Below are 19,631 nucleotides of genomic sequence, written 5' to 3' on the forward strand. Positions count from 1 at the left end.
ATCAACAAAAGCAAAAAGAGGATAATGGAATGTAGTCGAATTAAGTCGGGTGATGCTGAGGGACTTAGATTAGGAAATGAGACACTTAAAGTAGTAAAGGAGTTTTGCTATTTGGGGAGCAAAATAACTGATGATGGTTGAAGTAGAGAGGATATAAAATGTAGACTGGCAATGGCAAGGAAAGCGTTTCTGAAGAAGAGGAATTTGTTAACATCGAGTATTGATTTAAGTGTCAGGAAGTCGTTTCTGAAAGTATTTGTATGGAGTGCAGGCATGTATGGAAGTGAAACATGGATGATAAATAGTTTAGACAAGAAGAGAATAGAAGCTTTCGAAATGTGGTGCTACAGAAGAATGCTGAAAATTAGATGGGTAGATCACATAACTAATGAGGAGGTATTGAATAGAATTGGGGGAGAAGAGGAGCTTGTGGCACAACTTGAATAGAAGAAGGGATCAGTTGGTAGGACATGTTCTGAGACATCAAGGGATCACCAATTTAGTACTGGTGGGCAGCGTGGAGGGTAAAAATCATAGAGGGAGACCAAGAGATGAATACACTAAGCAGATTCAGAAGGATATAGGCTGCAGTAGGTACTGGGAGATGAAGAGGCTTTCACAGGATAGAGTAGCATGGAGAGCTGCATCAAACCAGTCTCAGGACTGAAGACCACAACCAAAACAACAAACATGTCAGGGGTAGCACAACAAATCAGCTGTAGCAGAACACCACCAGAAATGTGGCCATCCTATCCATTTTTGAAAACCTACCTCATATGCTTGCTCAGCAGCCCTGAACACTGCAAAGAAAATAAGGAAGTCTACTGAAATAATTAAATGCCCTAACAACATGAACATGGAGGAGATAGTTACAAGTTGCCAATGACCTTGCTGCCAGTGATTCCAGTCCAGTAAACTGCTTGTGTTCACTAGCTAGCAACACCATTTGACCAGGGTTTAACACTATAGTGCAAGAGAACTATCATGCAGTTTTAATGCCTTGCTGCAGGAAAACAGCACCCCCTAGATACAAGCTCAAGCTGCTGATCTGCCATTGTCTTTCAACAACTAACAAGAGTTTCCCTACCAATCACTTATCAGAGTGGCACAGGCAACAGACAGCCAATATGCAACCACCTACCGTCACCTACTAAAGCTGCCTTCCAAACAGCCTCCAGAATAGCACAAGAAATAGCATATCGTACAGCCACCTCTCCATAATAGCCTCTTCAAACTGTCCCATGACATCTCAGATATTTGACATTGGTATCCACCAGATAACTGAAAATAACAATATATAAAGGAAGACAGGACTGATGTACAGCAGTGAACTGCCCTCAAGATGGCTGCAGCAAGTCAGCCAAAATGATGGCAGTTTAGTAGTTTTAGTAAAGATATGGCCCAGTACCCAAAGTTATTTTATCCATAATTATTTTTATCTAAAGAGCATGGGCAGCCCTACAAGCATATTTTTCTTCTGTCAACAAAGATAAAAAGTCTTCTTTGTAACACTAAAGATGATCTAGGCCTCCATAAATAAATGCAACACCATTAGACGTGTCAAAGGGAGTTGTAAGGAACATCAACAACACACCTGACTAAAGCAAATAAGCAAATTCCCTTTGAGCACTGCCTTGAATACAGTCATAAAATGAAATATGGTAAGACCAGGCTCTTGGTGCAAACACTGGTTTCCTGGGACATCGTAATTAAGAAATTTATAGAAATGAAAATGTGGGAAAACCTAATAAAATGGGATGGAAGTTGCAGTTTAAATAAGGCTTGGATTCTGGCACTGAATTTATTAAGATCTTATTGGACAATGCACCTACCAGTGCTGGGAAACAATAGGAGAATGTGCACTTTATGGAATATCAGTGAGGGCTCTGAAGCACAAAAGAGCATCAAAGTGTGTAGCAGGTGCGGGGAATTTAACTTGGCTATAAACAGCAGTACGAGATCAACACTAGTTCGCAATCTGGTTGAAGCCCAGGCAGCAAGTATATATAATAGCAAAACTTCCAGCACCTGAGGGAGAGGACTGAGTTAGATGTTGAAATTTTGTGCATAAAATGGAAACAACTACTACAATGAACACCTGGGAGGACACTGATACAGGAATGCTTGCACTCATGTGCCAGTACACTTACTTCTTAATCATTTTTGTTGGTGATAATAAAGATCAGTTACACCTGAACTGTGATTTACAGAGCCACAATACAGGAACAAAAACATAATTTTCATGTGGTCTTCACCTAATTGCATAGGGTTCATAATGGAGGTATGTTTTTTGGTGGGAAGATATTCAAACACCCATCTAGTATAAAACAAGGAATTTGGAATCTCTGCAAGTTCAGATTAGCCCCTATTTCTGCAAATTATCTGAATATATAGATTCAGAGATTGAAAAGTTTTGTTAGCTACATGGCAAGTAGCAGTGTTTGTTACATGGTCCTGTCACATTACTGTGACCACTGCCTATGTTCGATGTCAATGTGCAAAATCACTCACAAATGACAGGTGGCAACAATAGCTGTGCAAGGTATATAAAGCATGAGAGTCAAAAACTTATTGAGCAAAAGTGTGCGGAAAAAATAAAGTTGACAACTGAAGAACTTGGTGAAGCTTCATCAGCAGCTATCTGATTCTTACACTCATGTGACACTACACTTACTACCTAATGGTATTTGTGGTCAATAAAAATAAGAATGAAATACACCAGGAAGGAAGTTGGAAACCTGGAAACCTCCCAACTGCTCAGAACAAAAAGTAAAAGATACCTTACTAGCCACTCTTTCTATAATTTAACATAGTATTTTGGCTCTGATTTGAAAATTTTAGTAACACTAATGTTCATATTAAACAGATGTTAACACTACCAGTGTACAGGCAGATGATGGTGTTCTGTGTAAAATGATATAAATGCTTAGTATTAGGTGAAAGTAACACTTAAGTTATGTAATAAGGAGAGCAAAAACTTTTTTCAAAGTCACTGTTTTTATGCTAACATGCAGGGTGGTTACAGTTAACATTCTGGTACTTAAGCCATTGTAGATGGAAAACTATTTATGTAATGGATACCCAACTTTCTAAGAATGATGTTCAGAATGTGGACTGTAGGATTTGCCTTGTTAGTAGTATTAGTGTCATGACCTGCTGTTAGGTGCTGCCACTTGTGTGGTGATATAGGGCTAAAAGCATCAGTGTGTATTACAGTTGCACGCAATCGATATTGGTCTGAACAAAGTGAGCAGGGCTTTGCTCATAAAGCTGTTTTATAAAAACAACAGCAATAGTGCTGCTGCCCTTTGCAGTTATCCACACACTAAAGGAATACAGAGAGGTCCTCTTTCCACATGAGTTGAAGAATATGAGTTAGAAGTTTGAATTAATTACAATTTGGGAATTGCTTTTGGGATTGGCCAACAGCCAACTGCACCAAGAATTGTTGAAGAAATTACTTTTACTGTAGCTGAGAATACTGGACACAGTGTGGAAGTTGAAGATGACCATAACGAGGGAGATAGTGAACATCCCTCCTGAGATGCTTCATGCAGGAGTAGGGTGGTTGTCACAGATGCAGGAGTAGAGTGGTTGTCATGGATGCAGACAGTCATTACACTGAGCAATGTCTGTAACCTGGAACATAATTGTGGTATGGAATTAAGAAATGTTACCCTCACCTGTGGAAATTAAAACACATTTCTTTTAATTATTTGTTCATTATTTCTCTTCCACATATCCTTACAGATGTTTCCACAAAGTTTCATTGTCCTACAATCACTAATTTTTAAGTGAGCCCTCTAAGTAGAGAAAGGTTAATTATAACCATGATGTATGTAGTTGTTAAGCAATTTAGAAGCAATTCTCACATTTATCACTGTGAGCAGATTTGCTCTAGTTGTAATTTGTTGTTCTCTACTTCAATAAAGTTATCTGCAGTGGCTGCTTCTGCCAGTTAATGTATAATTTGACTTATCCACAGCCATGTAGACTCTGTTTCATGATGAGATTTATGGACCATACTGTGTGAGTGAGTGCAGCTTAAGAATTAATAACAGAATTTTTTTTTGGCCAGATGTTTCAACTCCATTGAAAAATATTGTCAGGATAGTTCATGAAACTCTTGTGCTAGGTTATATGAGTATATTAGTACTATAATATTACAATATTTCTAAAATTCAAGTTATTCTATTGCACTGCACTTAAAAGAAATGGAAGTCTGACTTTTTTCACATCCCAGGAATTTTTCTGCATGAAACCCATGGAACAAAATTAATTGATGTAAATAGTTTCTTATTCCTCCAGGTATGAGAATAACATTGTTATTTATGAGTTATCTTATTGTCACAAACAATAAACATGAAATATTGAAGGACTTGTACATAAGAGATGTGTACTTGTTGCAGCTGAGAATGAACCTCTACCTTCACAGCAGCAGCAGCAACACCAGCAGCAATTTAAACAACCACCTCATCAGCAAAAGTATGTGGAAAATGGCATGTTACTACATGTCCCAGTGCAGCAGGCTCAACGAGGATTCTATAATCAAGATTCCTGGCAAAGTCAGCATCAGTACCAACAGTATGATGGTATGTACATGAGTATGCTGTAAATTAACTTTAATTTAAATGAATTTAGCTGATTCTATTAAAACATAATTGATTAAATAACTGTCTTAAATGGAATACAATTGTCAGAGATTGTACACTGCAAGGAAAAAGTGACATCTCCATAATATGTCCGTTATTGTTTTCATACATTTTTGCAATTTGTTTTATGACAATTTTAATCAAATCACCCATTTTAATGCAAACTGCCATGTGCATTTTACCTTTTTGATATTCAATGAAACTGATTTCACATGCATATTTTTCTGTGCAGAGAATCTTCATAATACTTCCATTATTTATTTAGTTTATGGGTCAGAGTATTTGGTGCATCAAACACTTCTAAAAGGAACCAGACCAAGACAGTTGCAACATCTGTGTTCTCTCTGCATTTACCATTTTACCTGATATCACAGCTGAACTGTGATGAATATAAAATAAATTCACAATAAAATACATCACTGATGTAGTATAAATTGTTCTGAGAATAAGTCAATAAGGTGTCCAGTGCTATTGTGCCCAAAGAAACCATTCATTACACTGTCCCACTTTGTAATTATGAGGGCGTGCTGAAAAGTAATGACTCCAAATTTTTCATGTGAAAACTCTTAGATCTGTATAAACAGAACAAAAGCTACTAACGTTTTACATCTTTATTCTTCCTGTCTACATATTTACAACCCTCTGCTAACAGAAGGCTCAGAATTGTAACGTGTAGCATGGCAGTGTGTAATGTAACTATGTCGGTGTCTCAGAAATGTGTTCACTGCCAGGGTAACTATCTTAAGAAATAAATATGCAGAATGTTAATAACACATATTTTATTCAAAACACTTTGAGAGTTTTCAGACAAAAAATTGGGAAGCATTACTTCCCAGCATGCCCTCATTGAAAGCTGTTCTAGTATCGAACAGAAGAGAGAGCTCTCTTCCTATTCTAATCAGACTAAACCAATAGGTGACAGTGTGTGTAAATAAACACAGATCTGATGCTTTAAAAGTCTCTTCTGCATTATTTTTGTGAGAGATACATACAATACTAGGAAAAAACACAACCACCTCAAGGACAAAGTCATTTTATTGACAGTTTGTTCATTACTGTTGTATCAGATTTTGAATTCTGACCACACGAAACTCACATATCACAGTAAAGGATGCCTAAACAGTCACATCAGTACATGGCAGCAATGTAGGTATGTGTTTTTGCAAGCATGGAGGTACCAAATGGCATCCTGTGGTGATTGTTCCAAGCACCTTTCGATTGGCAAGAGATCTGGTAATCCTGTTGGCCAGGACAGTTGTTGTACACAGTAAAAAGCATGTTGTGTCACAACAGCTGTATGTGGACATGCGGTGTCCTCCTGAAAAAGTACATCACCTTCCTGTCGAAGAGATGCATATAGCACAGGGATAACAACCTATTCAATGTAATGGGCATTGATTACTTTATCCTGCAGAAATTCCAGATTTGACCATTAGTTGTATCTGATGGCCCTCCACACCATGTAGCCTGTGGTGGAGCCTCTGTGTCATGAGCAAATGCACTCTGGCTCTGGAATAGGCCACTTACCAGGTCTATGCCATATACATGTAAGCCCATCACACACAAAGAAGCAACCTACTCTCATCACTGATGACAACTGAGTGCCATTTCACTGTCCAGTTGACTCCCTAATCACACCAGAGTAGCAATGCTTGGCAGAGTTGTGGTGTAGGTCATACCTGGCCAAAGGAACATGTGATCTTAGTCCTGCTGTCTGCAGACGGTTCCCAATGGTCCTTGATGACACAGCAACCATTGACCAGATTTCTTCCTTGGATGGTGTTCAGTCAGCCACTGCTGCTCACATGATGCATCAATCTTGAGGTGTGGCTGTGCTATGCAGAGTCCAGAATCTGGTCTACAGGTGTATGAATGTTTCAAATTTCTACTGAAAGCAGTGGCATACCACATAAACATTGAGCTCAATATATGCAGCAATCCATTGATTCATCCATTCAGCTTCCTGCAGGCCCACAGTGAGATTCTGTTAAAGTGGCTGAAGTTATTCAACAGTAGTACATACTAATTGGCTAAGCGTTGTTGTTCCCTAGAACAGATGTTACAAACAGTGTGCACCACTAAACTCAGCACAGTTACTGCCTCCAGGATAAAACGGAGGGCGCACAGAAAGGCCTCCTGAGCACCATTTGATTGCCAATGGCTGTGATGGATGAATCATTTACACTACAACCCTCAGTATCCACATACTAAACCCAGATGCCACTTCAGTCGAGTGATATGCTACAAAATGTTAATAGTACTGATGAATGATGATTGCCAGACATACAGTTAATTTTTATTAGTAGGTTTAGGGAATTTGGATACACATATTACATAGAGAAGTGGTGTTGTATGTGGATGTTAATGGGCATGATAGATGGGGCATTTCTGCAAGAAGGAGTGGCGCTTTTGTGCCAAATGCTGGTTAGTTGATTACTTCATGCAGCTGCACCTGCCTTGGAAACAAACTGCACTCCATGTAATAGCACACAGCATAACAATGGCCTACACCATGCAAGAGAAGTCAGTCAGTCTCCTCTGAAGTATGATAGAATGTTGAATGTTGACTCTGAACTGTCTACCAGTTTGTAGTACTTGATTGAACTGACAATTTAAAACTGCAGATAGTTGTATATGGAGTGTTCTACAACTGTAAGAGTTGGAATATATATATTCAGAGAGTGGCCTCTGTTATTTGATAGCTTGTTGGACATAGATAAGAATGATTTTAATCCCCAACACAGGCCAAACTGCACAGGAGATGATGTCCACAAAAGAAAAAAGGTACCGAGAGAGGCAATATACTCCAGATAAGCAAGTCAGTAAGCTATGATTCTTACATATCAGTATCAGAACTATTACAGGAAGTCCCTCTCTGAACATTTGTCAAATGCAGCAAGTATCATCCCAAGTCCTTGAGGATATTGCATAATTTTTTTATTTATACATAGACCAGCAGTTACATCCGTTTGATGATATACACACACTCCAATCAGATGTAAACCTGTATTTCAGTTCAATGACTGTATTTATGTATGTAAACTATCTTTAATATTGACTACTTACAGGACAGTTTTGTAGCTATTAATTAATTTCTTTCTTTTCTTTATATTTCAGATCAGAACAGTCACATATTTAACCACAAAGGGAGTGGATTAGTCACAGATACAGACAGGTACAAACATACAGGGAAACACCCAGCTAGGTACAAGTATGTATCCATGTGACAGGTACAGTGCAGGCAGACATTTCACTTGCTTCTGCTATGGCCTCACTGCACTTGTACACCTGTGTAGAACATGCATAGTTGTGGTGTGTGTACATATATAAAGTGAGATTTACTCCCAGAGGGTAATTCAGAAGGGCAGTTATGCTTCAACATCTCATATACTATATCAATAAATGGATACATTTATACAATTTATTGGAAACTCTCATTCTGAATTGGTAATATGCAGATAGATACTGATGCCACATACATATTGTAAAAGCCATCAAACTAAGTTAATAGATCATAAGTCATCTGATGCCTTTGCTGTTAAAGATGTAGGCATGCAATGGTAATATTAGCTGACCAGGGACTATCGCTATGTTCAATAATGCCTTCAGTTAGCTGTTTCTCTATAAATTCATCTACTGGTGCTTGTAGGTATGAGGGTGAGTCAAATGAAAACCTTAAACTTGTAATAACAAATTGAAATTTCATGCCGTGATCCTGTAAGTTGGTAAGTATGCTACAAACAGCATGCAGAATGGCCTGTAGGTGGCAGCATAGTGCAGATGCACACATACCATCGCAGTATCAGTATAGAGATGGCTGACCCACTTGCGACTTGCACCAGGGAATAGCATCATTCTGTCATTCGGTTTTTGCGTAGTAAAGGTGTGAAACCTGTTAAAATTCATCAATGAATGAAGGTTCAGTATGATGAAGCATGTTTGTCACAGCAGCAAGTCTATGAATGGAGTAGGAAGTTCACAAATGGTGTGACTTCAATGGAAGATGCTCCTCATCCAGGTCAGGCAAAACAAGTTGTGACTCCACAGAACATTGCAGCAGTTGAAGCCGTAGTGAAGGAAAACTGCCGAATGACACTGAATGATGCAATGGGAGGAAAGAAGTTCCATTCTGATGAAGAGGTACTCCACATGGTGCATGGGTGGTTGTGCAGGCTACCAAAATAATCTTTTTGTAAAGGAATTTAAGCACTTTGTAAGCGCTGGAGGACTTGCATTGTGTGTGGGGGAGATTATGTTGAAAAGTGATACAGCTTTGTACCACTTCTGCACAATAAATAATATTTCAAAAAATATTTAAGTTTTCATTTGACTCACCCTCATACTTTGCTGTTCAATATGGTTTTTTGGTTAGACTGGTGTATTATCACCTACTGGCATACAATGTCATGTTAAGAGTGTTACTGACAACTGCATCTTACTTAAACAAGTCTGAGTAGTTCAACAACAATGTTTCCATGGCTTCCCATTCACTGTCTTTCAAGCAGTGAATCTTGAAATGTAGTACAATGCATTGATGGTTTCTTTGAGGCTCTGATCATCTGTTGATCTATACTGATATGTCAATATCCACAATTGCCCAAATCAACTTCCCTCTATCAGCAGGTACTTTGTCATCCAAAACTATCTTTAATGCACATGTACACAGTTTAGTTAGTGTCACTTTGAGAGTCTGTGTACCATGCAATATAGTAATATTTGCAGCTGTTGCATCCATTGGAAATGAATTTCCACTAAGTTCAACTGTATGCTGTCAAAGATAAGTTTTAACACAATGCCTATCCAGAAAGTCAAGTCCAAGAGTTACAGAATATCCCTGTATCATAGTTTGCAACACTCACATCTGCTCTCTAAGCCCTTTAGTTCCTAACTTAAAGCTGACCTGTGTTGTCCCCAATGACTTCATGTCATTATTTTCTACTCCATGTAATCTGTACCTTGTAGTGTTTAGCCCCCTCTTGTCCATGAGATCCAAACTAATGACAGACAATTGTTCATCAGTGCCTACCTGTACCAAGCCCATCAAGCAGCAATAATTTTGTCTGTATGGGTATGTACTATGGTCTACCGGGAATGTTTCCCAATGGAAGAAACATTACTGTTTGCATTTAATGCCTACTTTTGTTTGTTTTGTTTAACCTCCTCCTTATTTCCACATTGTTTACCTTGTGGCCAAAATAGTCACTGTAGCTGATGACATTGTTCCTTCAGTTGGCTCTTCTTCCCACAGTGATATCATTCTGCTAATTGTTTGAATGTGGGCATAAACACTCTGCTAATTGTTTGAATGTGCTGGCTTTACTAAGCATCTCATGATATATCACATAAGCTTTAGCCTCACTTGTTAGACATAGATCGGCCATCTATAGAGTCATTTCAACTGACCAGTTAATCAATTCGGCTGTGGCTTAAACAAAATTTATGAATACTGTCACATTCTCTTTTGCTTTACTGAAAAAGGGCATTATTAGATTTACTACTGAAGAATCTACAGAGGAGGAGGGTGGGTGCACTCAGTACTGCACTAACCTTGTCTGAACCAAATTATATCTGTTGCTATTCTAGTTACTTAGTTAACTCTTCATTACACAATTTCTGCTGAGTATTATCCTCTAACAATTTTCATACCTGCTCCACCAGAATGGCTGCAGCGTCATTCATATGTTTTTGGCGTCTTTGTGCAATTTATTACTATGTTTATACTTACAAGACTCACATGAACAAGACACTTCCTCTTTCAAAAGCAATATCAGAACCCGACGATATAATCACATCCAAAACTTATTCGTGTAATCTCAGATAATTTTTATGTCTGATCATTGGCCAGTGTGTACTGCATGCCTACAAGTGCTGCAAGTCACCAGTACCATCCTTCTATAAGGTACACTGTGTCCAGTTAAATTACAGCTCTTAAACCTCACAGGTATGAAGTAAGTTTCCTTACAATTCCCTCTAAATTGTGACAGATCTACAGGCTCCTCAGGTTTTGCAAAGGTCACTTACATGTTGAATACTAATTTCTATGTCCAACTCCAGCTATACAAAACAAAAGAAATAAAAAGGCCACTAGTAAATGTTCTTCAGACTTCCTGTGTTGTGGTCATAACTGAGGTGTGAGGACATTGCGCTTGAGATGTTACATGGCTGTTACTGATACTGCAGTGTCCTCTCCTTGTTCACCAGTCTCTCCTGGACATCAGTGTCATATTGATGTCACTGATGAGTCACTTGTGGTGCCAAATTACAGGGGTTCTAAGCAGAGACACTGCTAGAATGAGGTACTGGTGGAATTAAAGCTGTGAGGATGGGGTGTGAGTCGTGCTTAGGTAGCTCAGTTGGTAGAACACTTGGCTGCGAAAGGCAAAGGTCCTGAGTTTGAGTCTCGGTCTGGCACACAGTTTTAACCTGCCAGGAAGTTTCATAAGAGACACTGCTACATTGTCAAGATAATTTTGTGCAACATTTAGAGTATCTTCTGGAGCTAATAAAATGTGATTAGCATTTAAGATTTACAGTTCTGTGTCTCCTCATCAGCCTCAGCTGACACTTTGTGCTAGAGCTAGAAGTGACACAGGGGAATTTTGTTGACTCCTGTTCTTGGATTGATGCTTCTGGTCAACAATGTCACTATCTAGCATTTTAGCCAAATTCAGGTGGACTGATATGGGGCAGACGAAGTCATGGTGTTAGAGTATGGCCTCACACCGGGTTAGAGCACCCTCAATCCCATTCCAGAAGATGACTATGACCAGCAGTGTTCCATCTGGATGTATCATGCTAATGGAAGTCATGTAGTCATACGATCCTGGCCCCACTGCGCAGGTAGGCCCTTGGCACACAGTAGTGCCTCAGCATCAATCAAGAATAGAGATACTGGATACCCCTCTGACCTAGCAGTGATGATGATGTTAGTGCAACAAGAACCACAAGGTATACTGGTGACAGAAGGTCCTCAGTCTCCCTGTCAGTAATGTGGTAGGCGGCTGTTCTGGAAATCTCACAAGTGGCAAGTTGTGGTTACTTGGATGCTGTCATCTCAAGAACAGCAAACAGCATGTTTATGAGAAGTGCTGGAACATCTAATACATGGATATCACTACAACATAAATTAGCATTGAATCAAGTGCTTTGATATGAATGCTATTGATCCTAATGAACAACTGATGTCAGAACTGGAGAAGTGGGGTAGTTGTGGGGACTGGCAGGAGGCTAAGACATGAGGCTCTGTCTGTTATGACCGAATGTGGCCCGATTCTTTACTTGTTGTCAGCAGTTCTCATTCTGGTGTCTTTGCTTAACAATTTGTTACAGGCTCTTATCTGCTATGTCAAGTTTCTAGTAGGTGGTGTTGTGTCCTACATATTGCTTGTTGCTTAAAGGGGGATGTAATGGAAAATGTAAACATTTATTTAAAAAAATAATTGCAACCATATTTATTAATGTACAAATCTAAAATATTGCATGTGTAAAGCACAAGAACTGCATTTTAACAGAAAATTATAATAAAATACACAGGATTAATATTTTCCAGAAATTTGAATTTTTAATTTTTTTATTGTCTTTTTTTATAAGATGCCATAACTCAAATTCTAATCATGCAATTAATCTGAAAATTTTATTGCAGTGTCCTGAGAAAGTCTGAACTACAGATATTAATTTATGGTACAAATTGTGTCATTAACAGAGTTTTTAATTTTGCACATCCAAAATTAACTTTCTTTCTACATACAGTCATTTAAAAATCAGGATGTAATTGCAGGATCTTGTATTTGTTAGTTCCAGGGAGACAGCAACATGTTGTGAACAGTTCCTGAAAATTTCATAGCATTAACGCATATAGTTTTTGAGAAAAGATTTCTAATAATGTAAGAAGTGTAAAACAGAGAAAATGAGGACCAAAGATTTTCTTCTCATACTTTTACATCTAATAAGCTTACCTCAATTTTAAAATCCTTCATACTGATACTCCTCATCCTCCAGGTTTCTTTTCTTTTCTCTTTCAATATTCCTGGCCTGTTTTTGCAGGTGAGACACTGGTCTGTTAGCTTTCTTGACCCTGTTCTTGTCAATGGTCTAAAATGCTTTTGTTGTAAACACACCATAATCTATACCAACTCTCTTCAGCACTTCAATTCTGCCATTATTTCCATTATTGTAATATAAAACTGCATTATAGACACCTGTTTTGAGTACTTCAAGTCCACAAAATGTCCTTTTTGAGTAGCTAATTCAAATTAAATTATTGAGGCTTTCATTTGCATTTTTTGTCTTTCTGTGAAGACAGTTCCTCAGTAAATCAGGGTTTGCAAGAAACCTGAATGTGGGCTTAATTGCATTCATGACAGGTTCTGGTAATGAATGTTTATGTGATATGTCTCATTTCTGTTGTTGAACTTACAATAATCGTCTTTCGGACACATATTGTGCATTAGTTTTTGGTCAGTGAATAGTTTGTGGAAAAAAATTGCCCACACAGCATGCCTCATTGTGTGTGTTTTTCCTGACAGTTCTCCCATAAACTGAAGGGAATGAATTCCTTTCAGAGTAAGCCTGTTTTTTCCTCCTAGTGGTTTTCCCTCCTCATGTGCTTCACCTTTCATCACTTTCAGCAAGCGACTAAGCCTGCCACCTGCCTCTTTTGGATGTGACCAACACATTCCAACTTTTATATTGTTGTATTGTAAGGATTTTTATCTATTACAGCTTTCAACGAAGAGGAGTCCCCATCACCAAAGTATTTAGTATATCTAACACCATACTGGTCCTCAGATCTGGAGAACATCCTCACAATTGCAGCAGTCTTCATGCCCCCACTTGAGCCACTATAATTCTTAGAGCATTTGACTGCATCCTTTTCTTGACACAGTTTCTCACTGTCTTCATTGTTGGACATTTCCCTTGTTGCACACTGGTGGCAGTATTTAGACATAATTTCTACATCTAAAACTTTACCTGAGTCAATACCAGTAACAGATGCAACTCCATAGAGAGATGTGTGACACCTTTTCATCCAGGTCCCATCTACAGACACACACTGGTCAGTAACATTTGTAGCAGATTCACTGTCATTAATATCTACCTCAGGATCTATTTCTTTTTATTTTTTCCCCCCATTCCTCCACCGCTTTCTTCATAGAAACTTTGGCAGTATTGCATACAACATCAGACATTTCTTGATTTATTTTTTCAAACCTTGCACAAGGTGGAGGCATGTTCAGAAAACCACACAATAAATTACTTCCTTCCCTGCCCTGTCCAAGGCATCTCAGAGCATATGCTAACCTAAAATTGCTTTCATAGGTATCAGTGTCAGTTTTTTTGGAGGAGGGAAATGAAAATTCATAGCCACACAAATTACAAATCAATTTGAAATCACAAGCTATTCCCACTCTTCTTTCTTCAACAACAATAATGTATTCTGTATTTTTACAGCTAACACGTGATCATAAAAACCTTATAGCTTGTCAGAGAAGCTTTAAATCAATAAGTCTGAACCCAGTGGAATCCATATCAACATCCTTCACATACATGTACAATTCTCCTGTCCCAAGTTTCAATGCTGAAGCTGAGAGCTTATGTTCTTTATTTCGAGCTGCTTCCTCTTTTTTGTTGGTAAACCAATTTCCATGAAACCCCTGTTTCCTAAACACAGTTTTTCCACCACCCATTATGCATAGATCTGGACTTTCACATAAAGGTTTGCAGATTCAACCTTCCACTACTAATATGTGTCAGTATTGTCAAAACGTAAATAAACCACACGCAAGAAAGTTTTCAGGCAAAGGTATAGATGTCAGCCAGGGATATAGGTGTCAGCCAAAGATATCAAAAGAAAATAACCTTCATACTGACAAAAATTCTGCTAAAGCAAGCAGTTTACCTACATGCCGGGAAATGGTGGGAGTGGCTGCCAGTGCAGAGCTAATCAGTTTAACAATTTAAAGGCATTTATAAAGCTCCTATCACAATAAAATCCACACACAAAACAGATTAAACTGTGTAGATCAAAAGAATAATATTTTTGAAAAATGAATTTTTTGGACCAAAATCCATTACATCCCCCCTTAACTTACACCACCTAATGAATATATATTTTGTCTTGCTCTCACAGTGGACATTTCACTGAATGTGTAACTTGTGTTCAATGGTTGGTGCTGATGTAGCAACACTGAGCGAGGTGGTGCAGTAGTTTCCTTCCCTATCCTTCCCTAATCTAAGCTTGTGCTCTGTCTCTAACGACCTCATTGTCAATGGGACGTTAAACACTGATCACCACACCACCAACACCACCTCCTCCTCCTCCTCGTCCAATGTAGCAACCCATGCCTGTTTATGCGACTGACTTACAGAGCTGATTGTTTCTTTCTAAGGCATAGCTGTATTGTCACCTCTGTCTGGTGTTGCTTGTGGGTGTGCTAGCATTAAAGTAAGAAAAATTTTAATTTCTTTTCCTTTTCTATTCTGCAGCATAATAATGGTTTTTTTTCTTTTAATTGTCCCCATTCACTGTTGTATGTGCACAAATTCTCATGCAATACAACAGTATGCATATACTTGGCTTGCAGCTGAGTGAAACTGGCTGCTTACTCGTCATTCATGTTTTTGTCAGATTTAAAATAAAAAGTTAATGTGAAGCTGGTAATATTTAATAATTTGCATACCAGTTTCTTTGAAATGATTCTGAGTTGGGGATCAGCCTATGTTACTCTCTTAATGACGTTACATCCTGAAACAGATTTTTTACACTTACAGTGATGACATATATTTGTAGCATCCAGTCCGGTATGATACAGGTCTTACTATAAGAGACTACTAGAAGGAAGAAAAGGGTTTCTGTTGTCAAAACCTGTACAGTATTCATTCACTATTTACTACAGAGTTTATTCAAGTACTTCCATGAGGTAGTTTTTATCATTTCAAAATCAATGTTACTAAGTTGATGTTTAGAGACACTTTTCCTTATGTCGCATTTTCTTTTGTTATTTTAATAAATTCATACAGGAATTTTATTGTATTATTAAAGTAATTTTGGTTGTCTCAAAACAACTAGGAGAGAAAATTGTTTTGGGTTCACAGACTGAGCAAAGCAGAAGCACACCTACAAACATGCTGGATTTCCTCTTTGAATTTTGTCACCAGGTCTTTGATGATATTAATTCTGGCTGCAAAATATGACTGAATCAATCTGATACAAACACAAAATGGCATTAATGCTTATGGCTCTCTTTTAATGATGGTTGCTTTCTTTTTCTTTTTTTTTTTAAACTAGGGATGTAAAAGTTACTTTGGATGTCATGAAAACGAATACATTGCCACAGCCATACATAACAAATGTAAATAATAATCACTAATTTTTGTGTGGAATTGAGTCTTTCTAAGCTTCTCAGAAGAATCCAGGAGATGTGACCCAGTTTTGGTCTGCTTTTGATTTTATTCTACTAAGATAGTGTCCCCACTCAAAGCACAATAAAAACATTTTGTGAAGAGTCTCAAATTCTGATTCATCCATACCCATTTACAGCCCAGTATAATTCTTTCTCATATCAAAGATGAAGAGAACCATTTGAGCACTTTCTTTTGAGTCATCAAAAACATATATGTCTAGTAACAAAAAAAGCCATGAGCATTGTTCTCTTGAACTGTTTACTTAGGTGTTTGAGACAGTGCAGTGCATATAAACTGAATAAGTGTTAAAATCAAAGCCTGTCTTGAGAGTAACAGGTTTAACTCTTTTGATAGCAAGTGAAATAAAGATAATTTCTTGAAAAAAGTAGGCAGCTACATTAGTTGCCTTATTTTATTTAAGCAATCATACTGATGCTGCTGCCTAATTAGCATAAGAAATTAAAGTGGTTTAGTTTTGAGAGATATGATCTGATAGGGGTTCTGGAGGGATGAGATATATTTTCAAGGAAAGATATTGACAAAATTTCTGGACATAGTCTTCAGTATCACTTTGAGAAAAATGTATTCCCAACTAAAAAGCATCCTTCTGAATGTATATGTACATAACATACAGAGTGTATCTGCACACTTTTGCACTTCATCTATGCTCTACCACAACTATGAACATGATTACTTCTAAATAGATCTGGACTGCTATACACACAATATAACTTGGCTATTAGAGAGGGAGGGATATTGCAAACATAAGCATATGATCTCTCCCTTATTGTGAGGGGGGTGGGGGGGGGGTGGGTGGAGGGGGGGTGCAGACAGTTGGGGGTGGAGAGATGTAAGACAAACAAGCCTCACCTCCTTATCACAAGACAGACAGCACACTGGAATAAACACTGGACTCTGAGTGCCTGCTACAATGCTGTAGCATGTTATATTGCTTAGCAGCTAACATTGGGAACGAGGGTCTGATGTAACCTAACTTCCATCAGTTCCTTTGCTCCCAGAAAAGGGCCAATTTATATTGTGCATATAGTACACAGTTAAAAAGCCTAGCTTGGGAATGATCTATTTTACTTTCTAGCATTTAAAATTACTTTGGCACTTTCTGATAGTTTTAAACTCTATTAATAGCAAATACTAGTAGAACTGTATCTTTCAACTATCTGTCAGTTTCATTTCCCTTAATAGTTTTGCAATATCTGATGATATGATAGAGTGTATTTGCACTGTAGCTATAGTTACATACTAGTTTAGTTTTAAGCCAGTATTTTGTTTCATGACATTAATTTAACATTAAGAGACTAGAAAATTATCAAAGTGTTTTCTAAGAGTAACTAAAAAGAAAAAAATTATTGTAAATCTGGTTTTTCCATTGGAGGAAAATATTGCAACAATTCAGCATTAGGGGTGATAAATGGCTTTTAAAAAGTTGTTTATGGAGGTATATACAATGACACAGTCCCATGTTTTTATTCATTTTTTCCAGTTTACAAAACATTATTTTATTGTACAGTTTTATTTATAGTAAGTAAATACCTGTTTTTCAGCTTTTGAAAGTTAGAAGGCAATAGTTGTATGATAGTTAATGCCTATTTACAATTCTAAGCTTAAGTTTGGAGATGGTGGCAGGGACAGAACGGGAAGTAAAGCTAGGTTATAAGAGGAAAAGAAGATGAATAATCATAAACAATTATCTACTAAAATAATGTAAAATTCTAACAGACACCATGTAGGAAAAAGATGTTCAGCCTTGAAGGATGCTGTAATCCTCATCAGATAGTATACCAAAACTCACATCTGTAAGTTAATGGATGATTCAGATTGATGAAAAAGCAGTACATCATGTCAAGAATATGCAAATTAAACTCTGATGGGACAAAGTGGAAAGAGGTCACATGCATGGCACACCAATATTAAAACTACTATGTGCCTGAGATAGTTCGTGTAGACAGAGCTCTCAGGCAGAAGGTTCGCATACGGGATTTGTGCACATTGATCTGTGTGCATTGATCTGGGTGCATTACAAATATCATATGTGAGTTGCAACAAAGCAGCACATCACTAAACATTGCAAGATCTGAGGCTGGCTACAGCCATTAAAAGATGATCCGGGAGCTGAACGTTAACCAAAGTATCATTTCATAACAGTTCAGAAGGTTCCAGGAGCACAGAAATGATCAGCATCAGTACAATGTAGGATATGAAGTGGTACAATCAACTGCCAGGATTTGTATCTTGTCTTAAGAGTCTGAAGACATTTAAGAAGCAGAGAAGCTATTCTGGACAGTTACTGACAGCATCTTGTAGGTCACACATCTCCCATCGGACTGTGTAATGTCAATGTTGAGAGACTGCTCTATATATTTAGTGATCCATGAAACACTTTCCCATTCCAACAAAAGCACCATACATCTTGTCTCATAATAGTCTCAGAAACATGCGGGTACTATCCTTTGAGTTACATTTTAGCCAGGGGAGTTATTTTTTCCATCAGTTTATCTGGTATGTCTCTGAGACATACTGGAAGATGCAGTTAAGGTGTTAACCTCAAATATTGACAGAACAATTTAAGATACTGTAATTGTCTTTTCACACTCACTAAATAATTACAGTTTCATGGGGTAGTCATATTAATTACAGATTTGAGTTTTATAAACTAGAAGAATTTTTTTTATTGTTCAAACATAGAAATTAAGACTCAATTAATCCATTATTCATGATGAAGTGCTGATTATTAAACATAAGATCATTGTTAAAGAACAAACACTTCTGTTTTAAATCATCATAAGAAAGACATTTTTACTCTGAAACGTAGGTCATACTTGATGATACTAAAATGTTTTAAAGTTTTATTACGGATGTTTTGGATGACTGGAAATTTTAACTGTAGTGAAAAAATTTGATATTCACCTTTTTTTTATTTTTATGTTTTATAACAATCTGTCAATGAAGATGGAAATTCTAATAATCACACAACCCTAGCTTATGCTCTCATAAAACATGGAGCACTGTTGATGCTGTGCAGTAACAGATGTTTATTACACACCATTTATGGTAGTTTCTTTGCTTTCTTTACTCAGTGTAGTTGCAAATGCTTGCCACATTTTGAGGAGTGTACATGAAATAGGTTTAGCACTGTATGAAATAAATGTGGAATTTTTCAGTTTTGAAGCAAAACTTTTAGAACATGAACATTTATCCCTGAAATAAACTAGATGCTGCTTAATTTTATGTTCAAAAGTTGACTAATGTCAACTGTCAACCAAATCGCCATTAAATTTGAAGCCAAATGAACAATCATTTTCGAAAATTGAAAGTAATGTCTACAACAAAACAGGCAGCTGAAACAAAAATTATTAGCTACATTACACAAATACCAAAGTGAAATAAACATTATTAGCTGCATTGTGAAAACATGCTCAAACAAAGGTCAAAGATCAGTTTTGCTGGAAGAAGTTCTTTCATCAAAACAGTTCTCAAGATGATGGCAGCAAATGCTGTGGAAAAGTGTTGCAATAACTGACCAACTGGAATATCATAGTTGATCTAAGCAATAAAATA

General features: G+C 37.4%; 1 protein-coding gene across 2 annotated transcripts in view; it reads left to right on the plus strand.

Moving 5' to 3' along the window:
• Positions 1 to 19,631, plus strand: part of LOC126416788 (YLP motif-containing protein 1) — a 661,447-nt gene that overhangs the window by 535,716 nt on the left and 106,100 nt on the right. The window contains exons 6-7 of one of the 2 annotated variants that reach the window (XM_050084654.1): positions 4,410 to 4,592; positions 7,770 to 7,863. In XM_050084654.1, the coding sequence (XP_049940611.1) occupies positions 4,410 to 4,592; positions 7,770 to 7,863 (277 nt within the window). The remainder of the gene's footprint in view (positions 1 to 4,409; positions 4,593 to 7,769; positions 7,864 to 19,631) is intronic. The other variant, XM_050084655.1, reaches the window with a different exon arrangement.

Source organism: Schistocerca serialis, chromosome 8, assembly GCF_023864345.2.
Source record: "Schistocerca serialis cubense isolate TAMUIC-IGC-003099 chromosome 8, iqSchSeri2.2, whole genome shotgun sequence".
NCBI lineage: Eukaryota > Metazoa > Arthropoda > Insecta > Orthoptera > Acrididae > Schistocerca > Schistocerca serialis.